General features: G+C 35.6%; 2 protein-coding genes across 2 annotated transcripts; one reads left to right on the forward strand and one right to left on the reverse strand.

Moving 5' to 3' along the window:
- The first annotated feature begins 1,101 nt into the window (after positions 1–1,101).
- Positions 1,102–7,970, forward strand: LOC128513199 (cysteinyl leukotriene receptor 2-like). Its single transcript, XM_053486892.1, has 3 exons — positions 1,102–1,246; positions 3,163–3,375; positions 5,843–7,970. Exon 3 carries the CDS (start codon positions 5,856–5,858, stop codon positions 6,948–6,950), a length of 1,095 nt encoding a protein of 364 aa, XP_053342867.1. The 5' UTR covers positions 1,102–1,246; positions 3,163–3,375; positions 5,843–5,855; the 3' UTR covers positions 6,951–7,970.
- Positions 7,971–9,510: 1,540 nt separating this feature from the next.
- On the reverse strand, positions 9,511–26,349 carry aadac (arylacetamide deacetylase). The gene is made up of 5 exons (XM_053486175.1): positions 25,883–26,349; positions 23,027–23,255; positions 19,029–19,098; positions 12,538–12,709; positions 9,511–11,526 (listed from the first exon to the last, which is right to left on the reverse strand). Exons 1-5 carry the CDS (start codon positions 26,021–26,023, stop codon positions 10,927–10,929), a joined length of 1,212 nt encoding a protein of 403 aa, XP_053342150.1. The 5' UTR covers positions 26,024–26,349; the 3' UTR covers positions 9,511–10,926.
- Between the last annotated feature and the right edge of the window lie 1,115 nt (positions 26,350–27,464).

Genomic DNA, 27,464 nt, shown 5'->3' on the forward strand with positions numbered 1-27,464 from the left:
GGGAGTATTAAACTAGATAAAAACAGCTTGACTAATTGTCCAGTAAAATTGATAAAATCAGTATAAATATGCAATACTGTATATCAATATATATTTTTTTATAGTTTTCCCTAATTTAGTTGTATCCAATTCCTCCCTGTCACTAGGGCGTTCCACATCAAGGCTACTACTACCTCTCAGTCGGGGCTCAAAGACTATCACGTGTTTCCTCCGAACCACGTGAGACCAGCCGACTGCAACTTTTCGAACTGCTCGCTCACGCATCATTGGTGGCGGCGTAACTCACACTTGGAGGACAGCGCTATCCGCTCCTTTCACGGAGCCGTGATAAATGTGGTAGCACTTAAGTACCTCTCATCCCTCCCCTCTAACAGAGCTCGGCCAATCAGCTCTCTCTAGACCTCCAGCTGCGAGAGGTTACAGCATCACCCGGGAATCGAACTCGCGATCTCTGGATGATAGGGTGAGAACTTTGATTTGATTAAATCAGGCTTAGTCAGGATCAGTCAGACCGCCTAGAAGCAGCCTGAATAGAAATGATAAAAATGTTAAAATTCGACATCAGTGGTAAACGCTGGCAAAGCTTTCTGCAAACATTTTATTTTTGTAAGAGAAACTATTAATCTTGACCAGTTTGTCCAGCAGGGTGTGCTTTTACAGGTATTTATGCTTATTTGCAATTAAACAACTATGTTTACTGCATCTACAGTACAGATAGTTAAGTACTAAAATTTACAAAATTATCCAGAAAAAAAGCTGTACTGTGCTTCCAATGCTATTTTACCCAACGCACTCTGACTCAAATTTAAAACCAATGATGCCCATCATAATGAAATGACCATTTGTGAATTATTTGATCTTATGTTTATATTATCAGGATGAATATGTTTAATGTTTTTACATTGGTGTATTTCATACAGTATTGCTGTTACCAAACTTTATAAGCATGAGAGGAAATTGCATAAAAAAGATAATTATGTCAGAGCAGACCACTTCCTATAATGTCTGTTATCACATAGCCAATCGTTCTGTTTTTTTATGCTCTGTTTAAGTCTGTGGTATGTACTATAATTCATATGAACATTTGTACTGCATCTTTAGCGAGTTCAAATGAGTAGACAGACAGTATGGTTTTCTTTGTGTAAGTGCAGTTGCATTTAGTCAACTAAATTGTGAAGTGAAGGAAATCAGAAGTCTCTACAGAAGTCCACAGGCACGCTCACCAGAGAATAAGGCATCTACTCAGGTAAATATATATATAAATAAATATATATACAATTTATCAGCTGTGGATATGCAGTAGCTTAAGGTTTGAACTCAACGATTAATTTTGGAGTTAATAATAGTTTTTTTGCCAGCTGTTTCCCCGCTACAATGTTATTGTGATGTACATTAGGCATGTGATGATAAGCATGTTTTACATTACATTTTGCATGGGGTATTAATATTTCAAATACTAATATAAATAATAAAAAAGCACTTATTGTAAATTTGCTGAAGCCATCTTGGTCGGAATCATCATTCAAGGACACACAGACTTAAAAATAGTTGCACTTTCTATTGTCTAAGAGTCCCATCACCATACTGTGCTTGAATTCTTCTGTAAATGTCAATCAGTTTTATGCCATCTTAATTATCTCCTTAAATTAGAACTTCTAAATTTTCCCTTTAAACTCTTTTATTAGGAACTCATTTAATTAAGCACTTTAATAATCAAACTATTGGTACACAACTATCTGTTAAATCAAATACCCATATGTTCGCTAGATCATAAATAAGCACCTTACTATGATGGTTGATTTGAATTAGACTATAGCAATGTTGTAGTAATGGTGAACTTAAGATCATCCCCAGAAGTAAACAGAATGAGCTGCCTGCTTACGCCACACCAACCACAGAAACTAAAATGACTTCCTCTTTAAAATCTGAGACTTTTTTTTTCTTTTTGTATGATAACATCTCTTTATAGCCATAGAAATGTGCTAAAGTTGATCTGTTCTTGTTGAGCCTCACCGACAAAACTTATAACCTTTAATGGTAAATAGGTCACTTGCTGCTGCGTGACATTGTAGTGCCATGCTCTACTGAACAATGCATCTTTTTTTTTTACTTCCTGGAAAGTAAAATGCCTAAATGTAAAAGAAGATGTAGCACTGAAGTACATACAAACTGCATTCTTACTGAAAAAAAGGTGATGCTGCTGTCTGTCACCATGTGATAAAAAAAAACATTCTGATCAGATAAAAAATAGGACTAATACTTTAAATGTAGTTACAAGTGGAGAAGATGCAATCTATTTCAAAGTAATAAATTCGTAAATAACTTTAGGTCTGTTTAGCCACCAAAGGCTTTACATATAGTTTTTTTATAAATTATTATAGAAATATTATTAAATGATAATTAAATGATTACCTAATCACTTTTGCAACACTACTGTCTGTGGCTAAAAGTACATGAGTAATACTGTCTGTAATAAAACAGTGATATGTTTGCATATCTTCTATGTAACTTTTTTACAAAGTCATAATACTGTTTTTTTTGGATGAGGGGGTATTGACCTGTTATCATTGTAAGACCCTGTGCATTCTTTTGTGTGCCAAGCCTCCAGACTTCTCACCATTGATGAATACCTCGTTTTGTTTTTCGTCCTTTTTGCCGCCTCTTCTAGGACTAATCATAAGGGCTCAGATGTTCACCTTGCTAAAAAAATTAACAAGGATAAATAAAAAAAATTTAAAAAGACAGTGGCCAAAAATTGCTCACATGGATAACAGTTATGGTAAATAGCATAACCTTGTCTTTTTATTTATTTATTTATTTTTATTAATATTAGCAGCTAGCAAAAAAAAAAAAAAAAAAAAAAGAAACATTCAGCCAAAATGTCTTTGATATTCAATAAATTTCATGACTTTAAGAACATAATTAGAGACTTTGCTGCATGAAAAGTCAGATGACTTGCATTTGGACCTAAACACCACTCTGCAAAATATCACAAGTCATATCACAAAATAGCAGCAAATATGGTTACAATGAAATAATCAATACAATGTGTGTAAGCCACTGTTATTATTTTTTTGCATATTATTATTATTATTATTATTATTATTATTATTATTATTATTATCATCATGAATTTACTAGGCATTTGTATACTCTATGAAGGTAAAACGTTCTATCTACGTTCCATCCTGGTACGTACATACTGTACACCCCACCCTGAAGATATATCCGCTGTTTCCGTGGCAGTTACGCACTTGGAGTAAAAGACCTTGCTCAAGGGTCCAACCGTGGCAGCCTGGCGGCGTCAGGTCTCGAACTGGGGCTCTCCTAATCAGCAGTCCAACATATTAACCACCAAGCTACCCCTGCCCCCAGGTACAGTACTGTATGCTCTATATTTCTATTTTCCAAAAAAAAAACCTTAAAATTTAATTAATAAATAAGTAAATGTATTTATCCATCCGTTAATGTTTTGTATGAATTTCTTCTTGTTTGATTTTATTTTCTTCTAATCATCATTTGTTGCCATTCCATTTTTTAAATCTTGTTTTGTTGTAAACTAAAAAGAGAAATATAATTGCCATAGGCTGATATGTAAGTATTTTTTGCTTTCTGTGTTTTGAAATAACTGACTTGACCATTGTGCATTATAAACATCATATTAAGTCTATGTATGCAGGTATGCAGAGCATGGACTGGAAAGTCCGATAAAACTGGTGATAAATGATTAATCTGTGTGTCACTACAAGGCTGATGGTCAAGTCTTTTTTTTTTAATTGCCCATGATGTATTGGCAGTAGGAGTGGGTGGGTAGTTGTGATGCAGGCTGTGGCAGTGGATGAGGGGCCAAATTTGAAACAGTTGTCCATAATTTATGACCCTTAACCCTAATCACATGCAGCCCAGCCACTGCATTCATTGAGAGGCACAAATGGGAGGATTGTGACAGGAAGGGTATTTGGCATAAAACCTGTGCCAGATCTTGCAGCTCAAAAAGTCTGATCTGGTGACTCAGGGACAACGCTCAGGAAAAAAGAAGTTTTTTGACTTTCTTTTCTAAATTTTATTTTTCCAAATATTTCTAAATATTTTCCTAAATATAAACAATAAAACGTTCTGCAAATATTTATGAGTACTAATATTATATGGTTAGTATAAAATCGATGAAGAAAAAAAACATTTAGATATCACAAATGGCCAAAATAAGGACTTTGTCTGGTAGGGCTGTTAGCAATTACAGCTTTGAGACGTCTTTAATATAAAGTATTTTATATTATTAAAGCATTTTTGCTGCATTTGGGTCATTTTTGGCCCATTCCTTTGCCTAATTTCCCAAGTTTACACAGGTCTTTCTGATTGATGTCATTTCCAAAAACTTTTTTTTTAAATGTTTTGTACCAAATTATCCTGGGTGTTATATGGCCAGCACTGAAAACAAGCAGTTTTTGGTAATGGTAAGCTATTTTTGGTAATGGTAACTCAGGTTCATATCAGGTCCAAGCCCAATTATTTTGCTGTAACAGCACATGCAGTTGTATGTAATTTATTACTTGGAATACACTGTAAAAAATGAATCATAAGGCTTGTAATTTTCATTTAAAAAATGTATGTAATCATTAAAAATAATGTGCATATTTCATTTTTAAAAATGGTTTTCTGTTTATAATATATTGAGAACATTTCACTAATAACATTTAGAAATAAATTTTACCTTTTTTTTAAAGGAAATTTGTAAAAGATTTTGGCTTAATTTGAGGAACCATTTATGCAAAAATTTTGAGGAAAAAAGGCTTCATATTTATTTTAAGGGAAATGGCCCAATTATCCGGGTTTGATTGAGTCAACCTCATTTGAATCTTAACAACAGCAGCGATCAGACGCCATTTTTAAGGAGCAGACGAACAGTGTAAAATGTTAAGGAGTAAGTTAAGCCCCTTACTCATTTTTATATATTTTTTTAATTTCTTAAATAAGCTCCTTTCTTGCACTAGTGTCAGTAATATAAATGAAATTAATTAAACATTGTGAACATTTCTGAAAACATCCGGTCCGCATTGAGTTTGTTGTAGTGTCTCCACAGTTCACTGAAACACGTTTTGGGGAGTTAGTGTTTTACAATGTTACAAATATATGAACCTAGAAATGGTTTACTGTACAAGTTCTCTCAGGTTTTAGAACAGAATTGGACTATTCTCACAAGAAAAGATGTTAGCATATAACGCTAAACAGTGGATTTCAATGACAAAGAAATTGTCAGTTACAAATTGTTTTACAGATCTTAAAACTGCTGTAAATGTTATATACATTATTTTACACAGTAATTAATATTTTGATACCAGTGAAACATGAAATAAAAGCATGTTTAACACCAAAAAGCATTATGTATTCATTTCATTATAAAATGTTTTTTAAATTATTAAGTAATTTTTCTTAATACATATGAGTACCTTTTGTTTTATCTGCTTAAACTAAAAAAGATTATTTCACTAATAATGTTAAAATCATCATGTGTCTGGCTAAATAATTTAGAATGTTTTACATGATTTATTCAAGTAGATTCTGCTAGGGGAAAATAATCAAGCCGTAAATACTTAAAAATGATATGCGTCTGGCTAAATAATTTTGGCTTTTTTACATGATTTATTTAAGTAAATTCTACAAAAAAAAAAAAAAAAAAACAAGCCTTAAAAACTGCTTAAAAATAATATGTGCAATATTGTTACCATATTTTTTCAAGTAGATAGCACATAAGACTTTTTACAGTGTACTTATTCTAATAAAATATTGTGAAACACTATTGTGAAAAGCTCTATTTTTTACAAGCCTATGTTCTGATTTGCAGGATCTGATGAGTGATGGACAGCAGAAACTCCTCACGTAATCAATGTAACCACTCAGAGGAATACAAGTTCACCACTTACACCGTGGTCTTTAGCCTGGTCTTCATTTTTGGTCTCTTGGTCAATGCTGTTGCTCTGTACGTCTTCCTCAAGCTCTCAGTAAAGAATCGTCTCTCTACCATTTTTCTCATCCACCTAGCAGTATCAGACCTCATCTTCATCTTTACCCTGCCTCTAAGGATTGCATTTTACTCCAGCAGTTTGTCTGGTATGCAGAGTTCTTCCAACAACCATTTGAGTCTCGCCTGCCGTTTCTCCACCTTCTTGTTCTACATCAGCATGTACTGTAGCATCTTCTTTTTGACAGCCCTTAGCTTGTGCCGCTATCTGGTGCTGGCAGGTCAAATTCGGCTCCAGAACAGTGAGGCTTGCAAATGGGCTCGTTTATTGTGCTGGGGAATCTGGGTCTTTGTGGTTGGCGGAAACATTATTTACATTAGTCTAGTTTCTGGGTTCGACATGAAGACAGGGGGATGCATGGAACCTGAAGGAAGAGAGTCCTGGGCTTTTCTATATAATTTAAACCTGGTGGTGCTAGTTATCTGCTTTTTGCTTCCGCTAACAGTAGTGTTGATTTGCTACTCCCTCATGATCAGACACATCCTGAGGATCCAGGCTGGCCAAAGGCAGCGTGACGTGGCTCTGATCTGCTTGGTGCTTGTGATTTTTTGTGTTTGTTTCCTGCCCTACCACATCCAACGCACACTCCACCTCCATTACGTGATAAATCTGGACACAGAACGGTGCCAATTGCTGGCCAACTTGCAGAAATCGGTGGTGGTGACCCTGTGCTTTGCTGCTGTGAACAGTTGCCTGGATCCGCTTATTTTTCTGTTTGTGGGACATGGCTTCAAAGCAGGGCTAAATCAGTTATTTGCTTATGTACACCATTCTTGGACAATAGAGAATACCAATTTAAGTTCCATAAGTCCAGCTGTTGTACACCTACCACTGGTTAGAGAACCAAATACCATGGACAGGGACCAAGCTGCCTCTCCGGAATTGCAACTTTCCCCAAAAAGTGGTATTTCTGAATCTGTAACTTTGTAACCAAGGAAAGAAGATGAAGTGCATTTAAATCTGCCATTGATAGTCCAGTGACACGAGGCATCAAAAGATGGCTGCTAGACATTTTGGGATATTTCTTTCCTTGGTGCTTGAATTACACAGACATGGCTTTAGTGTAATCTGTTTTTCTGTCTTATTAAAGCTGATGTGTGTCTTCTCAACTCATCATGAGAACATTCATGATTGTAAAACGATAGTTGTGCCGCATGTTTCCCCAGACAGGTGGTAATAATTTCGGAGAAAAGGAAGCAAATGAACTACACTATACATCTGCAGCCTATCAATCTCATGACCTGACAAACTTTACACGGACTGATCAACAGTGATTAGAACATTTAAGTTGACATCTAAGCAGCTGATCTGTCTTTGATCAACGTCTGTGACAGTTATAAACACAAGATCAGTAGTTAGACTGTATTGGTTTAACAATGCAAACACATTTTCCTGGTAAGATTTGAGCATGTGAACATGCTCACAAAGTGGATAAGCCTGGTTTAGCTACGTATATCAAATGCTTAACAAAGTGCACATGGAAAGGCATGTACCACATTCCAATGTCTGATATCTTAAAGATGTGTCTTCATCCTGCCAAGTCCAAAAACAAGCTCTTTTTTTCATTAAAAAGATCTGTTTAAAACTGCAGTTCATTTAAAGTGCATTAAATTTAATGCTTATATTAATATGACCTGGAGGTGAAAGCCAAAATGAAACATGTTGCCCCCAGAGTGCTTTAGATTAACTAAGTACATTGAAATGTATCATTTTAAGTCATCCCTAGAGCGAGATAAAATTCCTTTATGTACATACATATCTTTTATACATGAAGTAGTATAGAAACCTGTTTTAATATTTGTCACACGCCAAACCACGTAAAAAGCAAATGTGCCAAACTGCGCAGTTCTTCAACTGACCACTAGGACCAAAACTAAGTCAGTCCCCATAGAGCACTATGTTTAAATTTCCAAATGAATAACAAAAATAAACATGTTTCCAGTCTGGTAAAAAAAAAAAAAAAAACTTTTTACCTAACTCATAAACTAAAATTACATTAAGCTGTAAAATATTGCATTATGGCATGATAGGGGTGACCAATTTACGTAACAGTTAAACTTAAATTGTTTAACTTACCTTGAGAAATGTAACATCAAAGTTGAAACAGGACAACATGTAGGGTATTGAAGATAGCTTTATTTAAATTGCAATCAATGTTAGCATGTAAAGTAAGCCACTTTAGCATTTTACCTATAAGTTAGCTACCTAGTAGTATGTTGGGTAAGTAGGCATATTCCAACCAAATGCCAGCCACTGTTTGTTCTGCTCATTCGCCCATTTATAGATTAAATAGGGTTTAGGCGTAGTTAGCTCCTTCTACGAAGACGACGACAATAGCTACCACAGTTGAGCTTCAAAACCACTCTGCTTCTAGCATCACATACTGTATGAAAGTTACTTAGATCTGATCAGATTTGTGCATTTATACAGCCACTAAAAATCTGATCTGTGTCACATTACAGTAAAAATAATAATAATAATAATAATAATAATAATAATAATAATAGATTTGAGTCACTTCAGGCTGGTAATGTAAATGCTGCCAAATTGACTTTAGATATACACAGCATAAAACAAAATAAATTGCCCACAAAAAAAAAATGCATGATTGTAAAAGTATTTGGTCTGGCAGTTACTTTAGCTTAAAATACTGTGGCTAAACCATGCAAGTTCATTTCGGTATTAATGAGTGTGGTTTCTGTCACGATTCAGATTTGAATCTTGCTGAGATTCGTCAAGATGGGTATAATATTTAAAGACATCATCTTTTGTCATCAACAATTGTTATTGCTTTGCAATTTACAATAATATAGTTTTACTATAGTTTTACTAATATACTGACACTAGAGACTCCTTCCTTTTATATATATATATATATATATATATATATATATATATATATATATATATATATATATATATATATATAAAACTTTAAAAACCTCAATGTTTTAGAACAAGTGCTTTAATAGAAACCAGAGATAATATCAAGGAGGTGTCTGTTAGCTATACTGTATATCAGCTTGAGTGTGTTACCTCACATTAGGCTTCAGTAATAGTGAGTGGATATTAAAGCCCAATTTTGAAAAATAGGGAATACCACACAGATCAGCCATAACATTAACCCCCCCCCCCAAAAAAAAAGTTGCATAGTTTCCTCTTGTGCCACCAAAACAGCTCCGACCCCTCATGGCACGTTTCCACAAGACCTTTGATGCTGTCCTGTAGTATCTAGAACCAGGATGTTAGATAGATTCTTTGGGTGATCCTTTTTACCTAAGGACTTGGTACAGTACGTGCCCTAAAATGGACTTTAAGTACAAAAAGTTCTCATACTCCACAAAGAATCTGTTTTTCTGGATATCTACAGTATCTGACTGATTTAGTGATATTCACTATTTAAAGTATTTTCAACACAACTGATGTTGATGCTGTTTATACCATAAAAGTACAAGTCTATTAGAGTTTATATATTATCATTAATAACACCTTTCCTTATTCCGTTAGCTCAGCCAGCTATTTTTATTGCTACCCTGTGTAATACAAGTAGTCTACACAATTAAACATGGGAATACTGCAAGCATACTTTTTGTAAGTTGTTCTGGATAAGAGCATCTGCCAAATGCCTAAATGTAAATGTAAATGTAAAATGCATACAGATTACTGTAATTATATGTGAAGGATGCGCCGATCCATTGTAAGCTTGTTATAAAATAAGCCATTGTTATAGTCATAAATCACAAATCAAATGAGTAAGAATTCACAACTCTTTTTCTCAGTATGATAGCTACAGTAGCTGTCTAGATCACTTCTACTCTTACCTTGAAAATGCACTTGATAAAAGAGCCAGAAGAATCCACAGAACAAGTAGGAGAGGACCTGTTGCCCTGGAAACAATCACTTTGGTGCGCTAATAAAAATGAAATTTCATAATAACTTTGCTGTAAATTTGGATTGCTTAGATTGTTTTCTTCCTGTTCCTCCCACTTAGGATGTAGCTCATTCGTAATATGGTCTAAGTAGCAGTGTAAACTATTATGTTTAAATTAGAAAATCAAACCAATGCACTTTCGTGTGTTTACCAGCAAAAAAGTAACAATTTTGTATTGAATAGTAGCTAATAAATGTACAGGTTTTTTCATACAAAAAAAGTGTTTAGAAATAAAATAATCATATACAGAAAATACTCAAATATAGTAAAGATATACATAAAAAGTACAGTAACAGGTTCTGATACCTTTCTGTTGTGGCCAGAACTTTTGTGACTTTTTTCTAGAATTTCTGCTACATTGGTTTTTCTGTGGGATCTGACCAGACAGGCTGGAATTTGGTCCCCTGGGGCGAAAGTGAGCCTTTGGTGCCCCCGATCCTTTCGCTGGTTTACTGGTAAATAATTCACCTGGAGGTTATGTTAGTACGTATTATGGCTTATCCGCATACAAACTTTCTGAGGCACTTAAGAACGCAGTTATGGGAAGGCAAATCTAGGAATTGAAAGTGCATGCAAATTATCCTCACGATTTAACATTAAAAAAAAAATCAGGTTTACTAGAGATAGATAATTTGACTTTCTGCTTGACAAACTAAAGTCTAAAGGGTAAATAACACTAAGCAGATTACCAGAACCTCTAAGGATGACAGTAATTGAAAGAAAAAAAAAAAAAAACTGGCGTACTATTATCCTGACATTGATCAAGAGACTGAGATTTCTTGTTTTTTTTCAGTCAGCCAGAACTAGTCATGAGTCATAAAATATTACACCCTGACAATATTACTGTAAATCAGACTTTCAGTCGCATTTTAAAAACAGAAAATCACATTAAACAAAATGTAAAAAATAAAGAAAAAAATTACACAGTTTCTGAGATAAAGTATATGTAAACCAGTTCTGTCACAAAATAATCATTTACAAATTTTTCTTGAGCCACAGGAGATAATTGTCCGTCATTCTGTGAGCGATTTCGAACTCAGTGGGCCACAGCGTGAACATTAACGTTCCATGAAACCCCTCTGCGTAGTGTTCGTGCGTCACATCGACACCGGCCAGACGCAAACGAGTTACATACATCATGCCATCATCCCGCAGTACGTCATATTCGCACGTCAGAATGTAAGTTTTAGGTAGCTGACGCAACACAGTGTCAGGCACGAGTAACGGTGAGGCCCGTGGGTCCACTAGCGATGAAGATGTTTTGTCTGTTGATATTGACAGTGCACTGTAGTTGTACATCTGGCGGTACGGCTCAGGCAGGAAGACGCTCCAGTTGACGAATTTCAGCAGCGCAAAGGATTCCGCACTGTTATGGCTATTGGTCAACATGGCAGTGAGGAACGATTTGTCTCTGGTGAAGTACTCACTCCAAAAGCGTACCATGAGGGTGCGTGGCAGGATGGGCATGTGCTGGTTCTGCTGGTATGACGGAGTTTTGAGATCCAGTGCTTGCAGGACTGGATAAATTAAAGCCTGAGCTTTTAGTTTTACGTGCAGGTTTGGGTCCAACTGCAGCTAAAATTAGAAACACAAGCAGCAGGTGAAGTGGTAGTGAGGAGAAAAATCGGTCAAACCGGTTTGAAACTGTTCTAAAAAGTTCTGCTGCAAAGCAAAATGGCAAGTGTTAAAGGATGAATTAACACCCTACAGTGTTTATACAGGTCTAAGTGGAGTCAAATCTAAAGTGTTAAATCAACACTGGGAATTCTACTGTGTGTAAGGCTTAAGTTATTGTTTGTACACATGTACAGCCTGGCCCCCTTTTCACCTTTCCACCATAGACCATGTACCAGCTAGGGGAGTAGATTTACCACCTAAACCAATTCATCTCCTGGTACACACACTAAGAAAACATTTGAAATCCCATTCAGAGAGTATCCTAAGCTTGGGGTCAAATCAGGGAGGACATTAATACCTTCTGTAACACTTTCCTGCCATGAATGTAAAATTGTTATATACACAATATGGACAAAAGTATTTGGCCAAACCAGTATTTCAGCTATTTCAATTAGGCTCCTCATTCCCAGTGAATCTTAATGTTTTAATATTTAATGTTTTAGCATAACAAGACATCTTGGACAAGGCTTCGCTTCCAAATTTGTGACAACAGTTTGGGGAAAGCAATTTTCTATTCCAACATGACTGTGCCTCAGTGCACAAAGCAAAGACTATAAAGCCATGGTTTAATAGGTTCAGTGTGCAAGAACACGACTGGACCAAACACAAAGCCCTGACCTCAACCCCATCAAGAAACTTAGGGATGGACTGGAACGAAGATTGTGAGCCAGGCCTTCTCATCCAACATCAGTTCCTTACCTCATAAACGCTCTACAGAATAAACTGGCACGAATTCCCACACTAAATTCTTGTGGACAGCCTTCCAAGAAGAGTGGAAGCTGTTTCAAGTTTCAGAAAAAGAAACAACTCCATATTGAAGTATATGTATTTAGATACAATGTCACTGCAGGTTTGACCAAATATTCGTGTCCATATAGTGGACAATATTATTATTAGAATGAGTCTCACCTGCTGTGTCACGGCGGCTGCCAGATTTCCTCCGGCGCTGTCCCCTGATACTGCAACACGCTCCGGATCCACCTTGTACCTGTCCAGAACAGCAGACTGAAGGAAGTACTTCACTACACGATACACATCTTCAAATGGAACAGGGAAATGGTAAGGAGGGGCCAGACGATACCTATGCACAAACATTTTAGGTTAGAAATTCATTAAGGCCTCGTCCATTTGTAATTTCCAGTTACATGTGTAGCATATAGGACAAAAAAAAAAAAAAATGCAGAAGAGATAACTAGAGAGTTGAGCAGACACTTTGAGAAAACTAATTTCAGCATAAACTATCACAAGTAGTTCTTACTATACAAGGAAAAAGCGGTAGAAAGCTGTAATCTTAGTGACACCTAAACCTCAATTAATACATGACTGAACTGTGTTACAAAATCCACCTTTTTCTGCTTCATTTATTCCTTGTTTCTCATTCAGCCCAAGCCTTCGGCTTAACAACCATTTTTACCAAGCATTAGCATTATTAATTCCCATTTACATTACTGTGCTTATGTTTTATTATTTTTTTATTATTATTTTGGCCATCCATAATGAATGAAATCTTCGAAACATCTGCCATTCCTTGCTCTTTTGTTTTTCTGCTCCTCACACCAGGAGGTGCGGTCACATTTCTCACATAGTAATACATTTACATAAGCTCGGTCAAGCATCTATACTTGCACGCAAAGTCTAGGTTGGAGCATGTGGCCACACATCTTGTTTTACTGAGAAGGGATGAAATAAAATATGAGAGTGCCAAGTCCTCTAAATCTTTTTTCCAAGGAAAAGCAAGATTAAGATCAAAATTATAGGAAGATTATAGATCAAGATTATTCAAAAAAGAAGTAAATATAAGTGTTTGAATGGTTTTACTGCAAAAATCTGTTTGCATCCCAAACTATTTCCCAATTTCCATTTTTTTTTTTTTTAACTAGAACTGAAGTCAAGCTTTCTATAAAAAAAGAAAAATAATAATAATAATTCTGGTTGTGAGGACATGGGCTGGAATGCGCTGAGAGAACGTTGTGTTTTCTCACACTGTGCGCTGGCTCCTGATCTTCAATCACACCTGATCCTTATTATCCATCTCTACGCCTCTTTTCTTCTTTACTTTTGCATCTGTACATCCATGTTCTCTAACACTCTGTGCCGTTATATTCAGGTCCATAATAATTTGGACAGTGATATGATTTTTCATATTTGTCCTCAATAGACAACTACAATGGATTTAAAATGCAATTAATATGTGATTAAAATGTAGACTTCCAGATAATGTTCAAGGTGTGTTTTTTTTTTTTTGCTTTTGTGACCTTTATTTTACAGACTCAACTAATTAGTCTAAAATATAAAAAGATTTTTGTTTGGTTATGTTTGCTACTTTGTTATTTTATCAGCTTAAAGATCTAGAGTTCATTCCAAGTGTTCAATTTGTATTTTGTAGCTGTTTATGGGAATTCTGAACATGTGGTCCAAAAAGGTGCCGATGTACTGTACTGTAAGTGAAGGAGACCATCATAAGGTTAAAAAAGCAAACTTATTAGAGAGAAAGCAGAAACTGCTTTTTACTTAGAATTTAAAACCCACAAACAAGCAGCATCTGAATGCAGCCACAGTAAAGCAGCTCAAAGGAGGAAACTAACCATGTTGATGTCAATAGGTTCTAGACTTTGGGTAGTCATTGACTGCACAGTTTGTGCCATGCAAGTATTAATAATAATCCCAATAATTACTATTCTGTTAATTTTTTTCAGTCACGTTTGACCCTGTAAAAAATACCAGGGGCATTCAAATGAATCCGTTTGATTCCCAAAAATCAAAGAGTAAAAGTGATTGACATTTACAGTAGACTTTAAGCACAGTACAGCAATGAGACTGCAGTAAAACATCTTAATGGTGCAAACCGTTAAAACTGTCAGTACGTCTATGAATGACAATCCTGGCCGAGATGGCTCAGAGCCCACTGCAGTTTTTTCAGTAAACATTAAGCAAGTGGAACGCTTGATCTTTGAACATTGATGGATGACTTGTCAATTTGCAGACGAGACACATCTGTCTGTGGGAACTGTACACACAATCGTTCCCCAACACCTTACAGGAACTCGGCTGTGGGTTATTGCCACATTCCCTGTACATTCTTGACATCACGCCAAGTCATTTCCACATGTTTGGGCCATTTTACAAAACATAACAGCAACTCTGACACTAGTGCAGCTTTTGAGCATGAATGAACATTAATTCCTTAGATCTGATACTCTATTGGTATTATGGCAACAGCTCGGTCACATATTCACACAATAAACAGAACAAAAACATGTTATTTAACAAAGAAAGTTTCATTTTTTATGGTGATACGGTTTAAGGGATTAAGAAGAAGACGTGTACAGTATGTAACTTTTATGCAGAGAGTTTTTAGTATCAGTGCTTTGTAACGATCAGTAAACTTAACATTGGAGATTATGGAAATTTTCGGGGGAAAAACATTTGTACTGTAAGTAATAACAACAGCTAATGTTTTATGAAAATTTTACAATATTCAAAGGAAATATAAGTTAATAAAACAAATACAGTACAATAGGTATACACTGTAAACATACAATATGTCGGATATATTAACCATATAATTTTTTTACAGGCAAATTGCTATGGTGTAAGAGGAATTAAATATATGGAACCTGCTCTTATAGGAAATGAATCAACTATAACAGTGGGATAACAGTAACTTTTGGTAAAATTCATTTTGCTTTGTATCAGACTCTATGTATATAAAAACAACTCTGTTGTTGATTATTTTCATACAACAGTACAGTAATGATTTATTGTCAAAAAATAAACTAATATAATTAATACATTATAAGTTATATGGTAAAATACAAGTTTTTTCTTAACACTCCAGTATAACACCCCAGTATATCACAGGTGTTCTAACTTGGTGTGTGGAAAAATGAATTCTACCTCCTACAGTGTGCAATATCAATCCTTTTAACACAATTTAAAACAGAACCAGTGGGAATATAACGTAAATTCAACCACATCTGCGGTCTCACTTTTTGGTTACATAATACAGGTAAGAATTTAAAACTACTTTCATCAATGTCATCAATAACACTAACTGTCAATCACCAGCTCAGCGCTAGTCGCTCCATTGCGGATGGATGTGTTGGCTAAATAAACAAACTAGTCATAATCTGTTAATAATAACTGGTGTTTGTGGAACTGTTGTATGAATATCACACTCAGGGTTATGCTGTAGTATCGGGGTACTCGGGTGGCACCTTCATGTTAATGATGGCATTACATTCAGTACATCAACACTCCATCTCATGATATTTATGATATAGAAAGACACTTATACATCTTATAATTATATCATTTAAAAAAAAAAAATCCTATTAAGCATGTATTTTGATAATATTTACATTGTGCTAATATTATTAGATTAATAATTCAGTTATATTTTAAACATATTAACTTACTAAAATAAAAAGGCACCAATATTTGGGACACACCCAGATATATTCCAGTTTGATTTTCGAGTATCTCTCTCTTTTTTTTTTTTATTATGGCCAGCTCTTAGTGATTGCCATTTCTCAATGTTGTAAAACTCATGGAGAGATATTACATTTCTGCTTTATTTGCTACAGATTTTTTGTATAAGCAGATAATTTCTGTACTGTATATATCCAGTCACAGAGACAAACATAATACTTGCCATGTACAGGTTGATCCTGCATAGGCAAGCAATGGAAAAGACCAGAACAGTTTGAGCTATGGCAACGTGTCACCTTTTACATTACAAGCATTACAAGTATTTAACTGGTTAAACACTCATTTTAAAGGGATCATCCAGAAACATTTTTCATTAAATGTTAATATGATCTTTAGGATCCTAATGAAAAGTTTGTAATATATTTAATAAAAAATTCTCAATTGTTGTGTAAAAAAAACACTACTTTTAACTGGTAAAAACTAGCTCTGTTCTCAGCAACCTATTTCAGTGCATGTTCCTTTAAATGCTCATGACCTCTGCTGAGCCCACCCCCCCAGTTCTGTGGGGCGTGTCTTCACAACACACGTGGGGTATAGCCACAGGAGTGTAGTCCAGTGCGGGCAATGCTTTGGACTGCATTACCCACAAAGCATTGCCCACAACGCAGTGCTTTGTGGGTAATGCAGTCCAAACTGGAAAACGCTGGAATATAGAGCCTGAGCCTGTTTTCTTCAGTCCTTTTTTGGTTTGATTTAAGTACAGAACCTACGCGGAAGTTTGTAATATCGCCTGACAACGCAGAAATTAAAAGAATGGACATGCATCGACTCGATTTGTCTTTCTCATCACTGCATGGGCATGAATTAACGGGCTTTTACGCTGCCGCGAGTAACAATAACAAAAGCGGAGAAACTTACTGAGAGAGATACGGACGCGATGTGTTTACTGATGTGTTTACATGACTTCTTAATCTTCGACAGACATCATTATAAACCATCTAACGTAACAAAGGTAAGCATAATATAGTTTTCCGACTACGTACACAGTTTGCAACTAGATAATCACCTTAATCCATTGTTTATTATAAACGGGCGATTAGGGAATATATAGAGACGGATGTACACAGAGAAGAAGCCATAACCATGTTCTATGAGAGAAAGTTAACTTACACTCCGCATTCATCATGATTATTAAAAAAGGCGATCTGCAAAGATTCATAGAAAAAGGAATTACTCACTGAGCCTGGTGAAGATGAAGCAGGAACATGAAGTTAGTCCAGATCCATTTTTTAGAAGCTGCTTCCTAGTAAAACCTGCTTTATATTGACTCGCGTTTATAAAGCAGTCTGGTGAAATATTGATTATCGCAAACATGAACGCATTTAGGTAAATCGGCGGGGACGTTAGCTTTAAAAACTAAATTCAGCCACTGCGTCCTCAGCGGCTCAGATGTCGGTAGTGAATGACGACTGCTGTGTTCACTATTACACCCAATAACTGTACACAACACTCGCTTAGGCGCCATTTTGCTCCAGCGGCGAAAAACAATGGCCGACAGCTTCTTCTCACTCAGGGCGGGTCTTTGCTAAAACACCAGTGTCAATCAACTAGTGTAGGAGCGGCCTCTTGTGGTGTGGCGTCACAGTGACAGGCATTTGATTTCAGAAGGGGCATGTTATTGTAATAAATGAAAAGAAAACGACTGAGCGGCTCTTTATCATTGTAGAGTGGTTGTGTACGCACTCTCCTAACACACAGTTCAGTCCAAACAGCTTAAAAAAGTGCATGTAGGCCTGTATGACGTCTTTAAGAAAATGGAGCAACAAATCTTTGTCATTCCTGCTGAGAAACCTCTGAGCTCCTATAATCTACGGGATATCCAAAAAGTCAGGAACTTATCCGAATACGGTGAGCAAAAGCTATGAAAACGACATTCAGCGGCTGAGAAAATGTCTAGAGGACTTGAATTGAAGCAATGGTCATTTTATTGAAGTAAAGACAAAAAATAGCTAGTGTGAGTGTGCATGTACAAACTTTAAGGTTAATTTATATAAGAAACTCTCATATAGTATAGCTGACTTTCAGTCACAGTTACAGACACTGAAGAGTTAATGTGCAATGAGGAATTCCAATTCCCAAACCGATTCTGCTTTCTCCCCATTTCTGTTCATTATTATGATTAAACACACACAAAATATCTACAGCTTAAAGTTCCTTTCAATGGCATCATACCTTCCTGACATTTTAAGTTAGTGTCAGTGTGTAAACAGAACATACTGATGAATATAAATTACCTACTCTTGCCTATGTTGTCTATTTATCCTTAATAGTCATTAGCTAGGGTTTACAGATACCACAGCAAAACATTAATAATAGTTCAATCACAAAAGTGGTAACAGATGTAGTGCATTAGTGGCATAACGCTAATGCTCAACTGATACAGGAATTTATCGAATCCAGAGTAGGTTCAGCCAAATACCAGTAATGTTGGGCAAGTCATAAATAATAATCAGGATAAAAAAGCTTTCTTGTGGTTACAAGAAGCTTTAAAGCCACTAACGTCTGAGGACGCAACCAAGAATTGTTTTACAGTTTTGACAGTGTTTATCCCAGTTGCAAATTAGATTTCTCTGACAAGATCACACCGCTCTGCTCTAAGCAAAATGGTCTGTTCGTTATTTAAAACAGCAGGGATGAGAATGTGTGACAAAGAGATGGCAAGAGTAAATAATATCACGTGTCACTCAATAACACGTTTAACACTGTGTGTGGATTATAATTGCAAATCAATTCTATGATATTACAACTGTTTCAGAGATGAGGAACATGCTATTCAGATACTGTAGCAATAAAAAGTATAATAATAATAATAATAATAATAATAATAATAATAATAATAAAGCCCTTTTTGTAGAGCAGGGAGATGTTTGTTCTCTGTAGGTGTAACCACAATGTTTTTAAATACTCACTCCACTGAAACGACCACTGCATTTAGTTCTGTAACCATCTGCCTGGACAGGAGATCATATGGACCCATTTCTGTAAACAGAAGGAGAAAAAAGACCAGCAGTGAGGTTTTATACTGTATATATGAAAAACCTTTTTGTTTTATATACAGTATATATAAAACAAAGGTTTTGCTATATATATATATATATATATATATATATATATATATAGTGGTGTGAAAAACTATTTGCCCCCTTCCTGATTTCTTATTCTTTTGCATGTTTGTCACACAAAATGTTTCTGATCATCAAACACATTTAACTATTAGTCAAAGATAACACAAGTAAACACAAAATGCAGTTTTTAAATGATGTTTTTTATTATTTAGGGAGAAAAAAATCCAAACCTACATGGCCCTGTCTGAAAAAGTAATTGCCCTCTGAACCTAATACCTGGTTGGGCCACCCTTAGCAGCAATAACTGCAATCAAGCGTTTGCGATAACTTGCAACGAGTCTTTTACAGTGCTCTGGAGGAATTTTGGCCCACTCATCTTTGCAGAATTGTTGTAATTCAGCTTTATTTGAGGGTTTTCTAGCATTAACTGCCTTTTTAAGGTCATGCCACAACATCTTAATAGGATTCAGGTCAGGACTTTGACTAGGCCACTCCAAAGTCTTCATTTTGTTTTTCTTCAGCCATTCAGAGGTGGATTTGCTGGTGTGTTTTGCGTCATTGTCCTGCTGCAGCACCCAAGATCGCTTCAGCTTGAGTTGACGAACAGATGGCCGGACATTCTCCTTCAGGATTTTTTGGTAGACAGTAGAATTCATGGTTCCATCTATCACAGCAAGCCTTCCAGGTCCTGAAGCAGCAAAACAACCTTAGACCATCACACTACCACCACCATATTTTACTGTTGGTATGATGTTCTTTTTCTGAAATGCTGTGTTACTTTTACGCCAGATGTAACGGGACACGCACCTTCCAAAAAGTTCAACTTTTGCCTCGTCGGTCCACAAGGTATTTTCCCAAAAGTCTTGGCAATTATTGAGATGTTTTATAGCAAAATTAATACAAGCCTTAATGTTCTTTTTGCTTAAAAGTGGTTTGTACCTTGGAAATCTGCCATGCAGGCCATTTTTCCCCAGTCTCTTTCTTATGGTGGAGTCGTGAACACTGACCTTAATTGAGGCAAGTGAGGCCTGCAGTTCTTTAGATGTTGTCCTGGGGTCTTTTGTGGCCTCTCGGATAAGTTGTCTTTGCGCTCTTGGGGTAATTTTGGTCGGCCGGCCACTCCTGGGAAGGTTCACCACTGTTCCATGTTTTTGCCATTTGTGGATAATGGCTCTCACTGTGGTTCGCTGGAGTCCCAAAGCTTTAGAAATGGCTTTATAACCTTTACCAGACTGATAGATCTCAATTACTTTTGTTCTCATTTGTTCCTGAATTTCTTTGGATCTTGGCATGATGTCTAGCTTTTGAGGTGCTTTTGGTCTACTTCTCTGTGTCAGGTAGCTCCTATTTAAGTGATTTCTTGATTGAAACAGGTGTGGCAGTAATCAGGCCTGGGGGTGACTACAGAAATTGAACTCAGGTGTGATAAACCACAGTTAAGTTATTTTTTAACAAGGGGGGCAATCACTTTTTCACATAGGGCCATGTAGATTTGGAGTTTTTTTCTCCCTTAATAACGTAAACCTCCATTTAAAAACTGCATTTTGTTTTCAATTATGTTATCTTTGACTAATAGTTAACGGTTTTTGATGAGCAGAAACATTTAAGTGTGACAAACATGCAAAAGAATAAGAAATCAGGAAGGGGCAAATAGTTTTTCACACCACTGTATATATATACAGTATATATATATATATATATATATATATATATATATATATATATATATATATATATATACACAGTAAGGTCAATAAGTATTTGATCACCCTGTGATTTTGCAAGTTCTTTTACTTAGTGCATTTCTACTGTGTGAGACAAAATCTAAAAAGAAAAATCCGGAAATCACATTGTATGATTTATTAACAATTTATTTGTAAATTACTGTGTCAAATAAGTATTTGATCACTTGCTTATCAGCCAGATTTCTGACCCTCAAAGACCTGTTATTTTGCTTTTAAATAGTCCATATGCTTCTTCCGGAGCCACTCCTTGGTTTTCCTGGCTGTGTGCTTTGGGTCATTGTCATGTTGAAAGACTCGTCCACGACCCATCTTTAATGCTCTGAATGAGGGAAGGAGGTTCAAACTTTCCTTAATACAGTGCATTCGTCCTGTCCCCTGTGCAGAGCCCGTATATATATACTGTATATATACACACACACACACACACCCAAAAACACACAAAAAAAGAGACCACTGCAATTTACTTCAAACTTCTGGAATGTCATCAAGAGGAAGATGGATGGAGCTGTTTGCTTTTTTGCAAAAAAAAAAAAAAAAAAATGTTATAAAGTTACCCAACAGCAATGTGAAAAACTGTGGAGAGCATAACAAGAGGCATGAAAATAATTGCAAATTGGAGTTATTCCACCAAATACTGATTTCTCAATGTTATTTAGCCAAAGCATTACCATAATTTGTTTACAAACTATTTGCATTTTGTTTTATTTGAGTTATTAAAGCTTTGTAAATACAGTGCATGATATTGGGTTATTTTGATGTACAGTAACAGTGCTGAAGTGGTATCAGTGAATTTTTATGCGCTAGACAGGACTTAATTTTTATTCAATCTACTTCAACTCTATTTTAATACTTTTTCTAGTATTTGGCATAAACAAGGTGACGCTGAAGTCCTCGCTGACGCAAAAACCTAACACAAACGTCCTCACAGCCCGTATGGTCAACATTCACAAGCGCATTCACACACCACGAACACCAATTAGCCTAGTCTGCATGGCTTTGGACTGTGGGAGGCAAGTGCTAACCACTAAGCCAGCATGCTTTTATAGGGTGTTTTTATTGTTATTTCTTTTTAAGTCGTATACACTTACCAGCCTTTAAAACCACCTGCCTAATATTTTGCAGGTCATTCTTGGGGTTGATACCAAAACAGTACTGATCACTCAAGAAATGTACCCCAAAGGATTCCTCGGGTGTACTGTGGTATCTGGTACTGTGTGGAAGGGTACGTTATCCTGCTGAAAAAGGTCACTGCTATTAGGGTATATCACTGCCATGAAGAAGTGTACTTGATCTTCAGCAATTTTTAGATAGGTGGTACATGTGGAAGCCAGACCCAATGGTTCAAAGCAGAACGTTGCCCAAAGCATCATGCTGCCTTTGCCAGCTTGCCTTCTTCCCATAATGCATCCTGGTGCACATACAGTACTTCCCAGGAAAATGAAATGCACGCACCTGGCCATCCGCATAATATGAAAGTGAAGGTTTTTCATCTGACCAGCCGACTTTCTTTCAATGACCCATGGTCCATTTCTGATGCTCATGTACCCACTGTAGGTCCCTTTTTCAGTGTCAGAATGGGCACTCTGACAGATGCAATTATTCATGCACCAACATACACAGCAAACTGTGTGTTCTGACATCTTTCAATCTCAACTATTTTCAGGACTTTTTGCAGACAAGAAGGGGGTGCAAGAATAAGAGCCCAAGACCCTGTCACTGGTCTTTTCTTGACCACGTCACTATTGCTTCCTGGGAATACCCCACAATTCCTGCCATTCTGAAGATACCAGTGATCCAATATCTAGCAATCAAATTTTATCCCTTGTCAAAGCTGATCAGATTGTTACCATTGTCCATTTCTTCTGCCTCCAACACATCAACTTTAAGAACACGTTCTTCACATGCTGTCTGATACAGTACATTACATTCCACCTCTTGCCAGATGCCAGTATAACATAATAATCAAACTTATTCACCTGTCAGTGGTTTAATACTATTCCCGATCAATGTAAAGTCTAAAATATTCTATTGAGCACTGGTGATTGGCCAGTACTTCTGCCAGTGGTCACACACAAGCATTCGTCAGGTGGTACTCACTAGAGCTGCCCAGACACCATCCTCCACCATGCAGGTAGATAATTGCTCTTCTCATCTCACCAGTTCCTCTGTTCTTCCTGGGTTCATAGACCACCACCTCCACACCATCAAAACGCTCTTCCACCACCTTCACCCGCTCATCGGACAAGGGTACCACTTTTTCTAGTAAGGTAATAAACATCATTACGTCCATGTAGTCTGCCAGACCCAGCAGCTCGGTGAAGTCTGCCTGGGGAGAAAAGAGGGAAATGACATGACTTTGAGTTTAAACTAAGACATTTGATTGAAAAATCAGAAAAATAGTCTAATGTAAACATATAAATGCTAATTTTGACTAAGACCAGGGTGATATATGAGTTCTAAATATAACAAATTTTTATGACCCTCTAATTCTTCGACTTGCATTCAGACCTGTTTACACACATACACCATCATCAGTCAAGCATGTTAATGCTTCATGTGCTCTAATTTTGTCTAAGAAGACGGATTGTAGTAAATAAAGGCATGTAAATGAGGCATGCTTCAATAAAATGATCAGATTTGCTGACTTAAAGAAAAATATTTTCAATGCACTGCTTTCAGGAATTGATAGTGCAAGTGCAGGCAAATGCAACTGCTGATATGTTAGTGCATACAGTACTAACAAACTAAACAATGAAAAACTATTAACATGAAATATGGATGAAGGGCTGAAAATAAATAACAAAAACCTGGCAAGAACGATAGCCAAAAACGTCCTTCAGGAAGCCTATTCCTCAAGATGACATTAAAAAAATAAAAGAAAGTCTGGCTCTTTGAAAACAAAATATGAAGATATGAGGGGTGGTTTAAAACACACACGCACACACACATACACACCCCAGTAGTGCATTTTACTTTAGCAATTTTAAATTGAACCAGAGACAATTCTTGGAGAAGTTGTAAAGTAGTGGCGCACAGATGCAAGGCAAGGCAAGGCAAGTTAATTTGCACATTTCATAAACAATGTTAATTCAAAGTGCTTTACATAAAAGAAAGGAAAATTATCATAAAATGAAATAATATATTTCTTTTATTTATATTAAAATAAAAACACTTCGCAATGAACTTTTAAACTATTTAAAACTTAAATTAAAATTAAAATAGAAAACTAATTTAAAGAAAAAAATAAATTTAAAATAATAATAAAACAGTTTTTAAAAATATTAGGTAAACATAAAATAATGCAGTCAGTTCGGACGTAGCACAGTGCTCATTCAATAAATGCACAGCTAGATGCACGGCTCGTTTCTAGCCCATACGGCCTCTTACTGTAGCACTAACACACAAACACAAACATACTGTACACACACACACACACACACATATATACATATATATATATATATATATATATATATATATATATATATATATATGTATGTGTGTGTGTGTGTGTGTGTGTGTGTGTGTACAGTATGTTTATGTTTTGGCCGTAAACACATTTATTTCACATGCTTTAGGAAAATAAAAGTAATATGATGTATATTGTATGATTACATCATACTATTTTTATTTTCCTAAAATGTGTTAATGCTAAGAGACTGAGGCTAAGTCAAAAGCCTCATGATATTATTATCAGAATATTTTATTTCATAGCAATACATTTTGTATTAAAATACTTATTGCATATATACAGTATGTTATTATATATAAAACATGTACAGTACATATGTTAATGGTATGTGTTATATAATTATATATTTAATATAATAAATAATGGTATGTGTTATATAAATAAAATTAATTATTTATGTAAAATACAAGATTAAGACGATACATAAGCAACCCTCTTCCATAAATAAACTCCTAGTGTCTATAATAACTCCTATAATTAGAACGGGGTAAGCAGAGCTTCCAACGTCTGGATTAAAATCTGGCATACTGTAATCTGACATCACGTTGGTACTGTATCTCTTATTTAACCTCTAAGCACTATTTAAATCATGTGAAACGTATTATATGTGCTTTAAAACGTGATCAAATAATGATTATGCAGATGACTTTACATGAGTTTTTTTATTGTGTTGTATTGCTGCATGTGTAGTGTGCCTTCATTCATATAATGATTTTATCAATCATTCAAATTATTATAGATAGATAGATAGATAGATAGATAGATAGATAGATAGATACTTTTATTGATATACAAACAAACAAATAGATAGTTAGCTATATAGATGGATAGAGAGATAGATAAAAAAGATAAATACTGTAGATAGATAGATAGATAGATAGATAGATAGATAGATACTTTTATTGATATACAAACAAACAAACAGACAGTTAGCTATATAGATAAATAGAGAGATAAATAGAAAGATAAATACTGTAGATAGATAGTTAGCTTATATAGTTCAATAAATATAGTAAACATGCTGTTTACGTAGTTTTAAAGATATGTATTATATTTATTTATTAACAACATTTGACTGGAGTTTGTTAGTTATTGTTATTTGAATTTTTTATTCATTACACTCATTATTCATTTGAAGTAAAATTTTAAAGAGTAATATTTTCCTTTAATTTATTAACACATGCCTTTTTAAAGTAATATTTTTCCTTCAATTTATTAAATGCAATGTATTAAGTTGCTTAAATTGAGTGAATTAAAGGAACATATAATAGTAATATTTTATGTTAATATGTTCCTTTAATTTGTTTCCTTTAAAGAATTTAAATTCCTTTAAAATAACGGAAATAACGAATTCCTTCGGTTGAACTCTGGGCGAGTTTTACTGCAGTGCGTAAAAATGCTCGTTTAGAATTGCGCGTGCAGTTTTGGGATAATGTGCTTTATAGATATGATGTTTATATACAGAAATGAATATCACTTACCAAGTGACTCAAACTCCTGAAGAAGCAGTCGGTAACCATGAGCTTCCATCTCTGCTCTATATTATCCGGGACGGGTGAGTAGATGTAGTACGCGGTTAACGCGCAGACGGAGAGGAGCACGAGCGCTCCTGTGGATCGCATTTCAGGTGCTTTGTAACAGATAGCCGAGCGCACGAACAAAACTTTCCCCCCTTCCGCTGGGCCTGTTAGACAGACACTCCGGTAATCCGGTGAGTAATCCAGCACCCCCACCCCCCTTTACCGGGAGGGGCTCCGAGCGCGCGCTAGGGCCGTTTCTTATACGCTTCTTTACACATGCATGCAATTTAGCCACAATTACTATAATTTTTTCATTTTAATATACTGCTACTGTATAATACCTGCACGTTCTAGAACAATCCTGGATTCCTCATTAAAAGAATAAACGGAAAGAAATCAGATTGTGAGATCAAAGAGAAGACAGCAGTCGGTTTGCTCCTACTGCACTTATGGAGCCCTAAGGAAAACTGGTGTCCTGTGGCATCTCATTGGCTAAATATAACTTTAAGCAAAACCATATGCAACAAGTCCTGCTAGACGGCATGACTCGTTGCAGCTTCGTTGAATCTTTAATAAATGTTCATAATGTGTTTATGATAATGATCATATCATTATGATTATTATGATTACAGCACAGATTTATTTCATGATTAATTTAATCCAATTACTATAAGTGTTAAGCACAGTATGCAAAAGTGCACTCTCATAGCAATTTATTCAATGACTAAAATGATTTACATTGAACATTTATATTAATAATTTTGCCCTTATAAGAAAGTTATACAGTATACAAAGAGGTTACAGAGGTTACAGTTATTGTATCAATCCAAAAAGCACTTGCCAAAATGATGTATTCTTCTTTTAAACATAGCATTTTGCCAAAAATCCACTTTTTAATTAATTTTATTTTAAAATAATAATAATAATAATAATAATAATAATAATAAAAACACATCCAGTTATCCAGAGTTCCACCTGAGGTTTTGGGATGTGCACAAAGCAAGTTATTTTTACTTTTATCACTTCTGTTTTAACTGCTACTCTTTTTCTTCTTCCCTACCTTCTCATTTCTTTCTCTTACGAGACTGAAAACTTACAGAATGTTACAGAGCATTGTCACTTGACACATATAGTACATGATAAGTTAACATCTCCTGCCCCCAAAAAACACTGCGGTATTTTTTTTTAATAAAGGACTAATTGTATTACATTTAGTACTAAACTTCATTCCTGTTGAGCAACTGCCATGCTCTGCATACTGTCTTAGTCTGATAACAAAACTAGAAAGTAAGTACAGTACAACTTCCCAAGTTCCCAAGCACACCACCCCACTTCTCTGCACTGGCTTCCTGCAAATTCAAAACCCTTATTCTTTCCTCCAAAGCCAAAAATGCACCTACCTCCCAGCTCCAGTCACACTTCACACTTCACCATGTTCCCTCCGATCCTCCAGCGTTGTTCGCCTCGTCCCACCATCTCTCAGGGATCGAGGAAGATGTGCATCTAGACTCTTTTTTACACCTAAGTGGTGGAATGATCTTCC

This window comes from Clarias gariepinus, chromosome 25 (genome assembly GCF_024256425.1).
Source record: "Clarias gariepinus isolate MV-2021 ecotype Netherlands chromosome 25, CGAR_prim_01v2, whole genome shotgun sequence".
In the NCBI taxonomy this organism is placed as follows: domain Eukaryota; kingdom Metazoa; phylum Chordata; class Actinopteri; order Siluriformes; family Clariidae; genus Clarias; species Clarias gariepinus.